At 50.0% G+C, this 15565-nt stretch overlaps 1 protein-coding gene across 8 annotated transcripts in view; it reads right to left on the bottom strand.

Annotated features, from left to right (window-relative positions):
• DOT1L (DOT1 like histone lysine methyltransferase) overlaps nt 1–14716 on the bottom strand; it is an 89790-nt gene extending 75074 nt beyond the window's left edge. For 4 of the 8 annotated variants that reach the window (XR_014616732.1, XR_014616733.1, XR_014616734.1 and 1 more), the window contains exon 1: nt 14464–14715. Coding sequence is in view for 5 of the 8 variants with exons in the window: in XM_084221305.1 (XP_084077431.1) it covers nt 14464–14544 (81 nt within the window). In the remaining 3 variants the exon portion in view is untranslated. Of the gene's footprint in view, nt 1–14463 lie in introns of all 8 variants that reach the window. The other 4 variants (XM_084221301.1, XM_084221302.1, XM_084221303.1 and 1 more) reach the window with 1 other exon arrangement.
• Between the last annotated feature and the right edge of the window lie 849 nt (nt 14717–15565).

Below are 15565 nucleotides of genomic sequence, written 5' to 3'. Positions count from 1 at the left end.
AGCTGTACAGCTGTTGATATTGTCAATATTCTAGAAGTGTAAGTATAAGAGTTTCTGATAATATGTAATGTAAATTTGAGTAATTAATCAAGGTCAGTGCACAGACACATTCCAAAGTTAAACAGAAATTACACAAAAAGATGTTTGTACTGTGTTCACTATCTTTTGCAAAGGGCCCTGCAAAAGAGAGCAAACACAACATTAGTTTATGAAAAGCCTTAGGTTGATGTTCTAGACTGTGAAAAGCAAAACCAAATCAGAACTTAAGAATTAATGTTCTTACTGTGATGTGTTGCCTGAGCATTTGTATACTGTTAGTCCTAAGCGAGATATGTGAATGTTATAATATCAATTTAGTCAAACATGTCCTTCTAAAGATACTGCAACTTTGTAATTAAAAGAAAAGGGGGAATTGTGGAGGGATGGAATGTAAGAAAATAGTGCAGAAGGTAGTCTCACACCTGAGGAGTTGCAGCTGTACTGATCACCAAAGATTAGGAACAGGCCTGCCCTTAATAGGCCACAGCTGTGTCCAATAAGAGTGCCACAAAAGAGTGGGTTGGCTGTGCTGTGAAGAGAGTTGGATTTGTTGGCTGTGAAGGAGTCAGTGCTGTGAGGAGCTGCCCATGAGAAATCACTGAGAAAGTACGAGAGCTTTGAAATATGATGACAACAGGCAGGGAGTCTGAGGCAACCAAAACACAAATGCAGTAGAAAGTGTTGGATTATGCTCTTTTCTGACCCAGAGATGAGACAACTCAGAGGTGTTTTAAGAACTTTTATTCTATTTTTAGTCTCATGTGAAAGCTGAAACAATACAGATGTTATAATTCACACCATCACAATTAGAAGCCAACTATTTCCTACTTACAATCCATTATAAACATTTCTTGACTTATCAGTTTTTGTCACACCATGCTGCAAATACCTCAAAGCCAATATCTAAAATTTCCCCTACTGGGTCCTACTACAATGCATCTTTCACAGTTCTATTTCTCTAAAGCATCCTGTCTTATTTGTAAGGCCACCCTTTGAAACTTATTCCTAGTTCTATTTCTCTCTCAACAATGTCTGTCCTATTCCATGGCATTTCTAAGTCAGCATTTTTTTTTTATCTCAAAGTTCAAGTACAAATACATCCTATACAAACCTTCTATCAAACTTCTAAAATTCTCTACAAATCCATTTCCCACAGAAAGCCCCCCCTCCAAATCCTGACCCTGCTCCATCAGCAGCCCAAGCAGATGCAGTGGTGCAGGGCAGAGCTGGGAGCAGCAGCTTTAACCCAGATCCTTGGGATGGATGAACACTGAACCCAGCAGCCTGGGAGGATGGATGGTGGTTCCTGCTCTGCTGATCAAGCTTACCCTGCTCAGCCAGCAGCCACCCCTGCAGCCCCAAAGGTGGCCTGAAGCTTTTCCCCTTCAGCCAGAGGTCTGACTTTGGGGGTTTTGGTTCAGTTCAGGGGGTTTCTATTCTTTTTCCCAGCTGCAGTGCACATGACTCAGGTTGCAGGCAGGTTGTGCTCGTGTGTCGTGCTGGACTCTGACACCCACAGGGCTTTGGCAGTGGAAGCTCCTGGGAAGAGCCTCCCACACACTGCATCAGTGCTGGAATCCCATGTGCAGGAGCCTTTTGGCCCAGGCTCAAGCAGCCTCTGTGTTCTGTTCCCAGTCACGAGATGAGATGATGCCACCACGGTGCTCCCTGTCACAAAGAGCAGCTCCATTCACCCTCCTCCTGCTCCAGGCTGCCCTCCCTCCCTCTCTCCCTCCTCCCTGCACTGGAGGGGATGGAGCACACTACGTGCTGCTCCTGCCCTGTGTGTACTTTCCAATGTTCCTGTACTTATGTTTTCTGAGAGGCCCTTGGAATCTTCTGAGCCACATAAATGGAAGCTTTTCACAACCAACCTTATCTCTTTAATGTGGAAAGTATTTAAAGTAAAGAGTTACAGTCTGAAGTAATTATTGAGACTGCATAAAGCTCTTCACAACAAGATTTAAACAAACCAAGCTTAAACACACATTGAGTTATTGCAGCCAACCCTCTTCAGCTGAACTTTTCACAGAGTTCTGGTCTTCAACCTAAACGCTGAATTTTAAGTTGAAACGTGAGTTCCCAGAGAAAGTTCAATAGTTTTTGCCAAGATATTTCATTGGAAAAAATAACAGAAAGAAAGCAGATGCTGTCAAAAGTCACGTCAAAGAGTATCCAACATAATCTGTGGAAAAGTGGAGCACAGTTTCAGCCAGCAGGATTGAACAGCTTCACCCTTCTGATTCTTACAACAGGTTTCTCCAACCACACATTCCCACAACTCTGAGCAGAGTTTGGAGCCAGGAACAGCCCCACTGCTGTAACTGAGCATACCAGAGCCCCAGCACACAGAGCTCCTGTCCCACACACACAGAGCTGAGTCCTTCTACAGACACCAACTCCTGTCGCCCTTCAGGCCATGGAGGTTGGACCACAGAGCAATTTTTAAGAGTTTAATCATTCCCTTCACCTCCTCATAAAAAAGACCTTCTGTATCTGGCAGGTATGAGAAGCCCTAATATGTCATTTGAAAGCCAAATAAGACAGTGCCCAAAAGCTCTTTCCAAATATGTATATTAAAGCAATCATTATCCTTTTCTATAATCACATTCTTTGTTTGTTAAATCAAATTTTAAAATCACCAATATGACCAGAACTCAGTGTGCTGGGCACTGCCCAGGCTCCCCAGGAAATGGCTCCAAGGCTGCCAGAGCTCCAGGAGTTCCCGGGGATGTTCAGGGTTGTTGGGGTGGCTGTGCAGGGCCAGGGGCTGCACTGATGATCCCTGAGGGTCCCTTCCAGCTCAGGATATTCAGGACTCAGCAGCAATCACAGCTCTTCCTCTGCCACCAGGGTGAGAAAACTAAAGCAGCCCCAATAACACCCCAATAATAGCCCCAAGAGATCACAGTGTGCATGACGTGATCAGCACCAGCCACAGCTCACTAATCTGTGAACAACTTTCTTCTACAAAGCACCAAATTCCTACTAAAAACAGCCAAATCAGACATTTCTACAGAACACTCTTTAAGAGCAAGGTAGGGTACAACTTAGAGTTGGCAACAATTTTGCCACAAGTTGGCTGTTGAACAGTTTGTAATTCCCCGTGAATACAAAGCCCTACACTCCCCTTCTCCAGGTGTGGCTGCTTTGGTTATATCAAATCTTCAAACTAACATCTCTAAAGATACTTAAATGGCAAGATTTTGATTTAATTCTGAGTTCCAGTACCATATCCCAGACTCCTGGGTGTGTTTGTACAGAGCAGTTAACCCCCGGTGCAACAATCCATAGTCTAAAGCGAATCTATAACCTAAAGCAACAGTTTTGAATGTTCTGGTTTCCATCCTCAAACACAAAGAATTTGTTCAGTTAAATTGGGCAGCCAGCACTGCCTGGAGGCAAGAAACACCACCCCAGTGCCCTTCCAGATTTACATCCTTTTTATTTGAGTTCTTCTTATGAAGCTGTGCTTAGCCTTGGGGTAAGCCTAAATTGGGGACTGAGGGTGAACACCATATTTTTCTAAATTTTATTTTCCCATATGCCAAGCTACACCTCATCCAGGCTGGACAGGGCTTGGAGCACCCTGGGATAGTGGAAGGTGTCCCTGCCACGGCAGGGGGTGGGACTGGATGAGTTTAAGGTCCCTTCCTACCCAAATCTGGGATTCCATAATTCTCTGAAAGGGAGATCTTTGTGAGATCTGATCATCTACACAGCACAGGTAGTGAAAAGGTACCCCAAAAAGCCTGCAGACCTGAGCCGCAAACAAATGGTCTGAAAACATAAGTTCTTAAAAAAAAAAAAAAAAAAAGAAATACAGCCCCTTCAATCTTTCACTCTCCCAGCACCATACAGAGACTTTTATGACCCCTTGTCTCCTCTTCATAGGCAGGAACATTTCTGGGCATAGTTTTGGCTGCCCAGACTAAACTGTCCCACAGCAAACCAACCCTTGCCCTTTCAGAGCCAGTTCTGGCTCACCAGACCATGCTTCCTCCCCTAAAACCAGGCCAGGTGACCAAAGCAGCTCTTCAGAAATGTGAAAAGCAGCTGTGGTCAAGCAGGGGCAGAGCAGGAGGGACAGATCTGATACAGCTTCCACCAGATGTGTGAAAACCAAAGCTGAAACAAGCCAGTAACAAATAATTCAATGGCAACCTTGTGTACCATTTAATGACCTGACTGGATACACTTCCAGCCCTCCCATGTAACACCAGCCCCTCCCCAAATCCTGGACACTGACCCCACTCATGGATTAACAGAAGTCATAGGGATTTGCCAAATTCTGATCTCCACATGACCCATTTAACTTGCAAAACAAAGGAGGTCAGTCCCACCAGCCCCTGGGTTTAAACAACAGCTCGGTTGCCTGCAGTGGCAGCTCTCTCTCCCCAGGCAGCAGTCCATAAATCCAAAGGAGAGGATGTTACAGCTGCAGACAAGATGGTTAGCAGAGATCAAAAAGATGGATTAGGAAAAGCCAATCAATCTTGCAGAAGGCTGGTGGGACAAGTGCCTCTTTCAAGCCCCTTGCCTCCTTCCATCTGGGGAGGATGATAAGGGTTTCTCTGGACACCAGGAAAGGCAACAAGAGCCACTGCAGCTGCAGCTTCCCTGGGAGCCAGGAAAGATCCAGCATTCTGCACAGCACCTGGATGCCCTCACAAGCCAGGGATTTCAGCCTGTCACAGGTCTGTATGCCTCCTCCCACAGGGTTTCATTTCACTTAACCCACCTAGAGAGACTCACCAGCACAGTCCCCCTGCCCAGGGCACCTCCATGGCCAACACACCTGAACACAAGAGGGTCACAAGAGTCTTTGAAAAGCCAAAGCAGTTCCAGCCACTGCAGCAGCCAGGAGCTGCTCAAGAAGGGAGGATCTCAGGCTCCACGTCCTGCCAGCTCTGCCTTCCACCACTTTGCATTTTCAGGTGTTTGCCTTGTGCTCAAATGCCAGTTAAGCCTTGAGCAAGGGAAAGCCTGCTCCATGTAGTATTCCATATTGGATAGCAGGACTTGGTTTAACATTACCAGATTTTATCCCAAATCAAGATTGTGTCATTTTAGCTTCCTTAGCAACAACCATAGCACAGTTTTTCTTACCAAGAGAGACAAGGACCAGTCTCCTCTGAACCACCCAATTACTGTCATTCCCTTAATCAAGAAAGCATAGGGACATTCACAAGAATACATTCTTATTAGAATGTATAAAAAGAGATCTCCTGCAGAGAACACCTTGTAACCATCTTTTCCTCCCAGTTTCAGGGAAGAAAAGACAAGGGAAGGAAGATCTCCCAACACTGCATTTGGATGCCCATCTCCCACACAGCAGGAGGCAGACAAGCCTGAGGTAGTTTCAGTAGTTTCTAGGTTACTGTCACACAAAACCAAGTGGAAAACATTGTGGTCACCATGGCCGCCTTAGTGGCCACACAAGGACATTAAAATAAAAAGAAAAGGTTGGTCCAAGGTCCAAAATAAACTAACATAGGAAACAGGCATTGAGAAAGAAGATCCAGACTGCTCTGGATAATCATTTAGCATGGTTGCAACAGGGATTGCACTTTCACTGCTGCCACTTCAAGCACAGTTACAGTTTTGCCTTTGCACACAGCAATCCCAACTGTTGCTACGGACACTGCACAGATGCAGGAGGGAATGGTTCCCCTGGTACTGCAGGAGGGGCTGGGTCAATCCATTAACATGCAATCAGCCTGCAGGAGTGCTGGAGGCACACAGGACAGCCACAGCAGGATGAGCCAGACAAAAGAAGAAATTCCACTATGCAAAAAGCCAGATTGAAATAATGTTTATGCTAGAATACATAACATAATGTATTCTAACATAAACAGAATACATAGGGGAATGCAATGATTCTGGTAACACAGCAATTCACTGGAGTGTCCCACTGCCCTCCCAGGTGAGTTTTAGGCAGTGGAACACCCTGCCCACAACACAGGCAGGGAGCAGAGGCTGTGGTGATCCCATGTGCACATGCACAAGGACCCAGCCCTGCTTGTCTGGGACAGAGGGAACTGCTGGGCTTTCACTCCCTGGAGCAGAGGAAGGCAGCCCTGCCACCATTTCACAGCCAGTTCAACCCCACCCAGCCACCTGCCCTGCACCACTTCCCCAAAAGTCACCTCTTGCTCTGGGCCAGCAGTGCCTGTGTCTCACACAGCAAAGGCAGGGGAGGCCTGAACTAAAACCAAACCTTGGTGAGGTTTTAGCTCAGCTCCCTTTCAACCAGCCCAGTTCACAAACACTGCTCCAAGGCTGAGAGAAGCTCAGCACAAGGGAACAGAGATGACAAGAGTTACTTCTACCTGCAGATGTCCCAGCCACAAAGCTGCACCTCCCCAGGAGCCCCAGCTGTGCTAGCAGGGAAATACCCCACCCCTGCAGCACAGGGGAGCACAAGACATCTCTGATCATCCACACTGCCAGAAACAACCCTGCACACAGAACCCAAGGGAAGAAATCAACCCTAAAATTGCTGGTGCTGAAAACAGCCACCATCTCCTTCTCAAACCCAGGTCTTCCCACACCCTCAGTGGGAGCTGGGAGGAAGCTCATGGCACAGCCTGAGCCCCATGTCCTGCAGGGAAAACTGGTGAGACAACAGCTTAAATAAACACTTTATATTCTGTAAAGATAACTCAGCCTTGGACAGCTCAGAAATTCTGTTCCTACTTAACACACATAAATATCCCACATCACAGAAATTAGCAGTAAAATTTTGTACTCTTTCTGAAGCTCACTGGGCATGGAGTTTTGCAAGGTACCAAAAAAAAAAAAAATCTATCTATCTATCTATCTATCTATCTATCTATCTATCTATCTATATATATATATATATATATGGGTTTTCCTTTCAAAGCTTCAACTTATGGAGCAGTGCAGTGATCCAGGGAGGTTCTGAACAGCAGACATCAACTTCCAGCCACCAACCATTTCCACAAGCCATTTTACTTTAGACTTATAAAGGACCCTACAGTGTTACAATGCACTCTTCACAGATTGCAGAATTTCAAATGAGTGTTTGCTGTAATGAGCAGGGGTGGAAGCCAAGATCCACAAAGACTCCAAACCCAGCTCCAGAGGTCAGAGGCCACTCTGAGCCAGCACCTGATCTCCCAGGTCTTGTGAGATGTGGGAACCAGAGGGAACCACCTGCAGCCTAGTGGGAATCCCACTGAGGAATGAATGAGAAGTTTCAAAAGCTCACAGCTGTTGGAATTTTACAAGTGTCAAATAATAATATTGCTGAGCTCCAAAAAGTAAATGACACATCATTGACAAAACCTCAAGAAACTGGCCTGCACAGGACACAGAAAATAACAAGCACTATTAAAACCCATTCATTTTTATTAAGAAACTTAATTCAGAACTTTTTGGAAGATTTGGTTCAGAAAAGTTTTCCAATGTTTCATTTATCTGTCTTCAGTAGTTCCTTAGACTTTTCATCCAACACTATGAAGTCCATTCAGTGTAAATGTTTAGAAAACTCTCATTCACTCGTGAAATGAAACAAACCAAAATACTCTGAACAGGAACTTTTTCATTATTCACTGATCTGCTCCTATCTATGAAACCATCATTTCCTGCTGTAAAATATACCCATCCCCTCCTATGCTCTAAAAATAGTCCCTACTTGATAGCTCTAGCAGCATGTGGCCAACTTTTCTATTCAGTTTATTTCTTGTTCCTCTTCAGAGTTAGCTTTGTCTTTAATAATTACCATGAAAGTAAATATGTTCACAATTCCCAACATGAACTTTTCCTCCCTATTTGGATCCCTTCTGTTAGGAAGGAGAAACTAATTGAAGCAAAAATACGTTGAGACAATTTATGATTATCAATCTGTGATAAAAGACACAAAAAATTCACCCCACCCCTGGTCCTTGTGTTGATCATTACAGTGCAAAACTTCCATCAGACAGTTAAAGGTTAACTCAAAGCAGGAAGAAAAAAAAGCAAATCAATGAGAAAGGGGGAAAAGAAAGAAGGAAGAGTACAAAAGTAGACATATGGATGTCTGGGGAGAAGGGTGATTAAATCCCCCATAAATCTCACATACCAAGAGGTAAGATATTTTGCCTAAATTCCCAGAGGCAACACAATTCAGTCCCGTATCTGAGACTTGAAAGGATAATCATCTCCATATATAATAAGGCTGCCAGGAAGGACAAGTGCTGGAGCTGCATGTGGGGGCATGGATTTCCCTTGGCACACTGAAAGCTTTCAGTGCTGTGTCCAACTGGAGCTGATGGGTGAATTTTTAGGTAGATAAATTTGAATTGCCTGGGCTGGAACTTTGGCCTGGACAGGAACATTAATCCTCACTCATCTGCTGATGAATGAAAGGGGGAAAACAAGCAGTCTTGGACAGCTACTCTGTCTTTCAACAGTTGCCTTTCAGATAAATCAGTTATATAAAAAAAATAAACACTAGTGTGGTCTTTAAGATGTAAGACAAGAGACCAACTTTCACTTTTCAAACTGGGCAAAAAAATGTCTGTTAACTGAACTCATGATTTATCTTGTATCCAACGGGTCAGGGCTTGGAACAAAGGAGTTTGAGAACTGAACAAGCACCGATTGTCACTCAGGGCAAGTTCTACTTCAAAGGGTAAAGCCCAGAAGGAAACTGCTCTTCTGTGCTGCCCACGTGCTGCACAATTAACGCTGTAGGGCTCTTGTGCCCCCCAAGAGCACATCCCCGAGTCCCTCTGGCACTGGGGAAAAGGGCAGGAAAAGTGATGTAACTGCGCCAGCTCTGTGATCTGCTGGGCAGCAGAGGAACCCGAGTGCTTTTGAAATGACTGAGTCAATATTTCCCAGCTTCACGCTGCGTGCTCTCCCCACTCCAGGTGGTTTTACAACTGGGGAGGGCAGGCAGAGAGACAGAGGTGCTGAGAAATCGGAACTGTGCTCAATGTTCAAACCTTTCCTTCAGCAGACAAGCTTTTTCTAAGTGATTAGTCATCCCCACAAGCATTTCCCAACAAGCTGAAGCAACAGGGAAAACCCCCGGACTCTGCCGAATTTCTGGGCCATTACTCAGGGGGTGAGGAGGTTTTTGCCTGGCGAAGGCAGAGCAACAGTTTCCTCCTCTGCCTCCTTTGTAGGGCCGGCTGCCCCGGGCAGAACCTGACTCATTTCACAGAGCAGGGCGGGGGGCCGCCTCTGAAAACACTGCAACATTTTTTTCCGGTCCAGATATTTCCAGCGATCCAGTTCCCAGAGCCGCCCCACACACAGCTCCCCAGGCAGCAACACTCCCGACCTCAGGGAGGATCAGGGGGGCTTCACCTTCCCCCTCCAGCTCAGGATGGTTCCAGGGAAAAGCCAGGAGCACAAAACGTGTTTTCCATCGGCTCATCCCACAGGAGGGCTGTGGGGTATGGAATAAGGACCCCAGGGGATGGATCTGTGGCAGAGGGCAGGCTGCACAGGACCACCCTCAGCAGCAGGGCAGCTCCAACCCCAAGGGTACAATTTAGGTTTTCTTTAGGTCCTTCCCAAAATCATCTACAGCACCGTTCTATGGCACTCCCACACCTGCCTCTATGCCTACGAAGTCAAAGCCAGGCATGACAGAATCTCTTCCCAGGAAAGCTGAGTGACACGAACAAAAAAGAGGATTAAATTCTCAGACAAGGTTTGTTATTCATCTCCACCGTTGATCTTTAATTTCAAAGGTGACAATCCCCGCTGGGCTGTGATTTTCATTAACACACCCTGCCCTTGAGGTCTCCCTGCACAGCACATTCCTTTGGTGACAGAATGGTATCAGCTGGATCTCGACAGTAGGGAAAAAAAAAAAAAAACAAACCCCACACCCTGCACCCTCCCATCTGTACAAAATTTAGTAGTAAGAAGCTTGTATCCCATTACTCCCAGTAGCAGCCACACAAACACCTCCAGGTGCAGGGGGATGTTCTGACAACACTCAATTAGAAAATGAGAATTTTCTTGCCATCACAGCTGAGTGGAAAGTCAGCAGTAATGATGAGGAACACAAACAAATAAATTAATTATTCAAGCCAGACTTCTCATCACAGGTGCTGATTTGGAGGTTTAAGCTCCAGCAGCTCAGGGCAGAGGCACCTCACCCTGGTAAGATGTGCACAGTGGCACAACCAGGACTGTCCCCTCCTGGGACAGAGTCAAAGGCTGGAAGAAGGGAAGAAAAATGGTAGATGAAAAGAAATGGTATTACCATATGGTAACTAGGGCAGAAGATAAATTCTTGGCTGTGAGGCTGGTGAGGCCCTGGCACAGGTTGCCCAGAACAGCTGTGGCTGCCCCATCCCTGGAAGTGTCCAAGGCCAGCTTGGACAGGGCTTGGAACAACCTGGGACAGTGGAAGGGGGTGGAACAAGATGGGCTTCAGGGTTCCTTCCCAGCCATGATTCCGTGATCCTATACCCAGAGTACAACCCAGGGGCTGTAGGAGGAGTTCCCAGGTGCTGTCACAGCTCAGCCCACTGGCCCTTGCAAGTCCAACAGGGAGAGGGGAACACAACCCACCACAACCTGATGCACATGGACACTTGCAGGGCCTTCCATGGGAATGCCACCCAGCAGGGATCACAGCACAACAGGCAGATGGCTCATTCTGGACCTGGAAGGGACTTGCACCCTATTGAACACAATAGGCAGCGAGTCACCTGCAGCCAGCAGGGCCAAGGACAAGGTGCCACAAGAGCCCTGCACAGGCAGGGCCTCCCTCAACACCTGGCTGTGTCTCCTGTCCCCTCTGACACTGAGCACTGTCAACCTGCAGTGCAGGCCTTAAGGAGAGCAAATGAATGAAGCACAGTGTCCTAACTCTCTTTGACACACAGAAAAACAAACAGGCTTTTCCACATTCACCAACTCTCTGCTGCAATAGGGTGCAGCCCAGCAAACATCGATTTTGGGGGCAATTATCAGCACCTCCTGTGCAAGCAATCCCTCTCTGGTGCCACAGATATACCAGCAGAACCCTGCCAGACCAGACTGCAGAGCTGATCCACCCCACAACACCCCCACCCCCTTCTCCCTCCTGCACACACAACAGCCTGCCATTCTACACAGGAACTTGTCAGGAGTTCAAAGTACAACCTGAGACACCTCACATATCAGGCAGGCCTTACTGTGGTATAAAAGGAAAAATCTCCACATTTAAACCTAATCCATATTCAAATTTAACTATAGTAGAAGTCAGAGACAAGAGAATGAACCATTTTAAGAAAAATTCTCAGGGAAAAAAACTAAATATGTGCAAGTCTTAAAACTTAACAAGGGGACTTCACTCCTCATACCCTTCAGATCTAAATGATGAGTACCAAGTAATGCTTAGCAACACTTGAAGTACGACTGAAAATGCCACCCTCTACCAGCAGTGGCCTATTTAAGACCAGTTAGATCCATTAACTCTGGTCTCTGGCCCAAACAGTTCCTTTATCTAGGCCTGTATCTTTCGTACTACCAAAATTAAAATTTTAACACCATATCCCTGGGTCTCTTGACAACCTGGCACCAGCAAAAAGTGGGGCAGATACGTGGGAGCCGAGGAGTTAACCGGCACACAAAAGAGTACACTCACTTCAGCTCTGATTAAGCGGGGCAGTCACAAAAACAGAGGTCAACATCAGAAAATATTTTGTGAGTCATGAGGAGAGATTACTCACCATGCACTATTCAACTTACTCATCACAGTGTGGCACGGCCAGCACGGCTCACCACGGCTTCATTAGGGCACCGTGGCCTTTCCTTTGAGGCGGCGGAAGGCGGGGGAAGGAGCCGCACTTTCAGTTTTGTGTGGAAGCCAGTGGGAGGCTGGAGCTGCACCACCGCCGCCGCTCTCTCTCCTCCCACGGCCCTAATTAGACTCGGAGGGAAATACATGTTTCACATCAGCCTCCCCGGCTCTTTTAGCATCCCAACAAGCGCCGGGTTGTCAGCCGGGCTATTATCCGGACTCAGCAGTCTGGAGAGACCCCACTTTTCCTATTATACGCGAAAGAAGCAGCAGCCCAGCAATAAAGAGACACGGTATTAACCCAGGCGTCCATTAATAGGAGAGACCAGCCTTCAACGCAGCAACAGTGACGCCGCTAATTTAAGATGTAGTAAGAGCATAAAAATAGCCAAGTTACTCAAGGCAGGGTTACATCACACCACGGAGCCCGGGCACGCAGCAGGTTCACACTACAGAGCCTCGGATGTTGAGAAAGATGACTCCATGCCACTGCTGCTGCTCTCACCAAAAATAACCTGCCGGGACCGTGAGTTTCCCGTTCCCTTTCCCTACAGCCCTCCTCGGAAAACACATCTCAGAGAGTACAACAGGAAGCAACCAGAACGCTGCTAAATAAAACTCCTTGAATCAGCGTGGTGTGTTTTTTTTTTTTATTTTCCTTCCCCTCAGCTATCCCACCTTGCTTCCTCGGAACCACGGGCGGTGAAACTAAGAAATGTTCTGCTTACGTCAAAGCGAGCCGAGCTCTCCCGGCAGCGCGGGGCCGCGCCAGCGCGGGGAAAGCGCGGCTGCAGTTCAGCAGAGCACGATGTCAGCAGGCCAGGCGCTGCCACGGACACAGGGATTTGTTTGCAGAGCCCCAGGGTTCAGCCGGAGCCGCGGCCAGCGCCGGGGCGTGCGTGTGTGCGAGCACGCCTTGGCCGCGCCGCAGCGCTCCGCTCCCCGGAGCTCCCCGGGGCGCGATGCTGCTCGGCTCCCGGTGAAACATCCACTCGGGAATTACTCTGGAAAGGCTGGCAGTGCCAAGCGGACGGTTTAAGGGCCGGATGTTTGGGGTTTGTGGTATTTCTCAGTATATGGGGGATCACAGCCCCCTCCCCCCCGCCCACTACCACCATCCGCATTTCTGATTAACTGAGAAGAAATTCTATTTATTCTGCCATCCTCAAAACCAGCTGCTCAAGTTTTCCCAAATCAACTAAATCCTTATTTCCCATGCTGCAAAACACAGGTTTCTCCCTTAAAATAAAGGGCGAGGGGTTCGGTTTTTCGGTTTTGAAGCCCGTAGGAATCTCTGTGAACAGACATAAAACCATCCCTCCCTCCCAGAACAATCCCTATCCCGCGTAATCTTTAACCTCCGCTTCACACAACCCGCTCGGAGCGGGGGGGTGGAGGGGACACGAGTTAATATTTGGCGAGGAAAACCGAACCCGGTCATCGCTTGTACTTTCAGTTTCTGACAATTTGAGCAGAGCGCGCGCCCGCCAACACTGACAGAGCTGCCCAAACAGGAAAGGCTGAGCTTAACCAGTGTGTGCTGGGAGACACGCCGGGAACAGCACTGCATGGAGGATGTTTTGGAAAAGCACGGCTACGGCAGCAGCCCCGAAAGGCAGGCGGCAGATAGGAGCAGGCAGCCGTCTCCCCCTGCCACGAGCGATATATTCCTAATCACTCACACAACAAGCGATTGCCAAAGCGAGCAACAACATCAGCAGTATCAGCTGCCCCAGCCTGTGCGTCCCAGCGTGTTCTCGCCGGGAAACGGCTCACGTACAACAGCACAGCCTGGAACGCAGGGATAATCAACAGTGCCTGCGCCAAGTAAACATATAGAGAGACGTTTTGCCTTCGCAAACTGTGCTCCGAGGGGCTACACGCAGTTAGGGAGAGAAATTGCTCAAGGGTTGATAGGAAGCCTACACACATCCAAAAATACCCTTCCCGGAGCCTTTCGGCTCTCGTGGGATTGTCACTAATTTGAACATGGACATTGTTATCAAGGTCACACATCGCTCGTCCGGGCTCGGGAGAAAGTCAGGCAAGTTAAGGAAAAACGCCGCTCGGTAGCTAAGCAAGGACAAGTGACATTTTATTTGGAAGCACGAGGATTGCGGCTGGCTCGAATTCTACTCGGGATAAATAAAAGGGGAGCTCCAAGGGCACGGCTGGAGGGGAACTGGCGGCAGCCCCAGACACCAGCGCTGCCTCCAGACCCACAAGCGCCGCTGGCCGCTGTTTATTCCCACTCTGCGGCTGGTCCTGGGGTCCCCACGACCACCCGAGGCCATCCATAATTTAAGCGCTATTCCCCCATCCAGAATCCCTGGATTCCACCCCGCTCGCAGCAGCACCGGTTATTAACCAGTTACACGAGCCCAGCGAGAGGAAAACACGAAAACTTTTCATTAAGCAGTCCTCCTCCTCCCCGCCCTTCGGTTTAGTCAACCAATTATAAAATGAAATTGGGGATTTGACTTCCAGGCGAGCAGCGGCGGCACCCGGGGCCGGGGCTCCGGGAGGGTTCCCGCACGGGGGGCGATCATCCCGACGGATCCCGGGAAGGGCCGGCGCTGAGGGATCGCCCGGCGGGTGCCAGGGCCGGGGCAGGGCCGGGGGCGCTGACAGGGCGCGGGGCAGGTGCGGGGCCGGGCCATACTCACGTAGACGGGCAGCGGCCAGGGGTACACGGCGGGCTCGGCTCCCACGGGCGACTTCAGCCGCAGCTCCAGCCTCTCGCCCATGTCGGCAGCCGGAGGACGAGGCGGCGGCGGCCCCGCACCATGCTAGAGGGGCCGGCCGGGGCGGGGTGCGGCGGCCGGGCCGGGCCGGGGGCGTGGGCGCGGTGCGGCGGGCGGGGGGCGGCGGGAGCGGCGGGGAGGGGCGGCCGGTGCCGGGGGGGCGGCGGGTCCCGTCCCTCCCTCTATTGTCGTTGGCGGCTCGCGGGGCTCTCGGGCGCCGCCGCCATCTTGGGCCGGCGTGAGGCGAAGCACAATGAGGCGCCGGGGCCGGGCCGGGCCGGGCCCGAGCGACGCGACAGACGCGGGGAGGGGGCGGGCGGGGAGAGGGGCGGGCGCGGCCCCGCGGTCCCTCCCCCCTTCCCTTCCCTCCCCTCCCTCCCCCCTGTCCTCAGCTGCCCCCGCACCGCGCGCGCTCCCGCGGCCCTCTCGCGCGCGCGCACCCGCAGCCCCCCCTCCCCCCCCGCGCGGGATGCGGGCGGGGGTCGCGCGCGGACGGGGGCGGGGGGAGCGAGCGGCGCGCGCGGGGACGGGACCCCCGGACAGGGCGGTGTGACACAGGGGTGGCACAGGGGTGACACAGGGGTGGCACCCGGCACGGAGAGCAGCGCCGGCTGCGGCGTCACACACGTGTGACAGGGCCAGGGTGGCACACGAGAGCAGGATGGGCTGCAGTGTGACACGCGTGTGACAAGGACGAGGGTGGGACATGGCACACGGGAGCAGGACAGACCATGTTGTCACACGCGTTTGACAGGGCCAGGGCAGCACATAGCACACAAGAGCAGGATGGGCTGCAGTGTGACATGTGTGTGACAGGACCCGGGTGGCACATGGCACACGGGAGCAGAATGGGCTGTAGTGTGACATACGTGTGACAGGGACAAGGGTGGCACCTGGCACATGGGAGCAGGACAGGCCATGGTGTCACACGCATGTGACAGGGCCCAGGTGGCACATGGGAGCAGGATGGGCTGCAGTGTCACATGTGTGTGATGGGGCGAAGGTTGCACATGGGCACAGGAAG

This window comes from Fringilla coelebs (genome assembly GCF_963513975.1).
Source record: "Fringilla coelebs genome assembly, chromosome: 24".
Taxonomy (NCBI): Eukaryota; Metazoa; Chordata; class Aves; order Passeriformes; family Fringillidae; genus Fringilla; species Fringilla coelebs.
The sequence above is the reverse complement of the archived record's forward strand: the minus strand, read 5'-3'. Positions and strand labels throughout refer to the sequence as shown.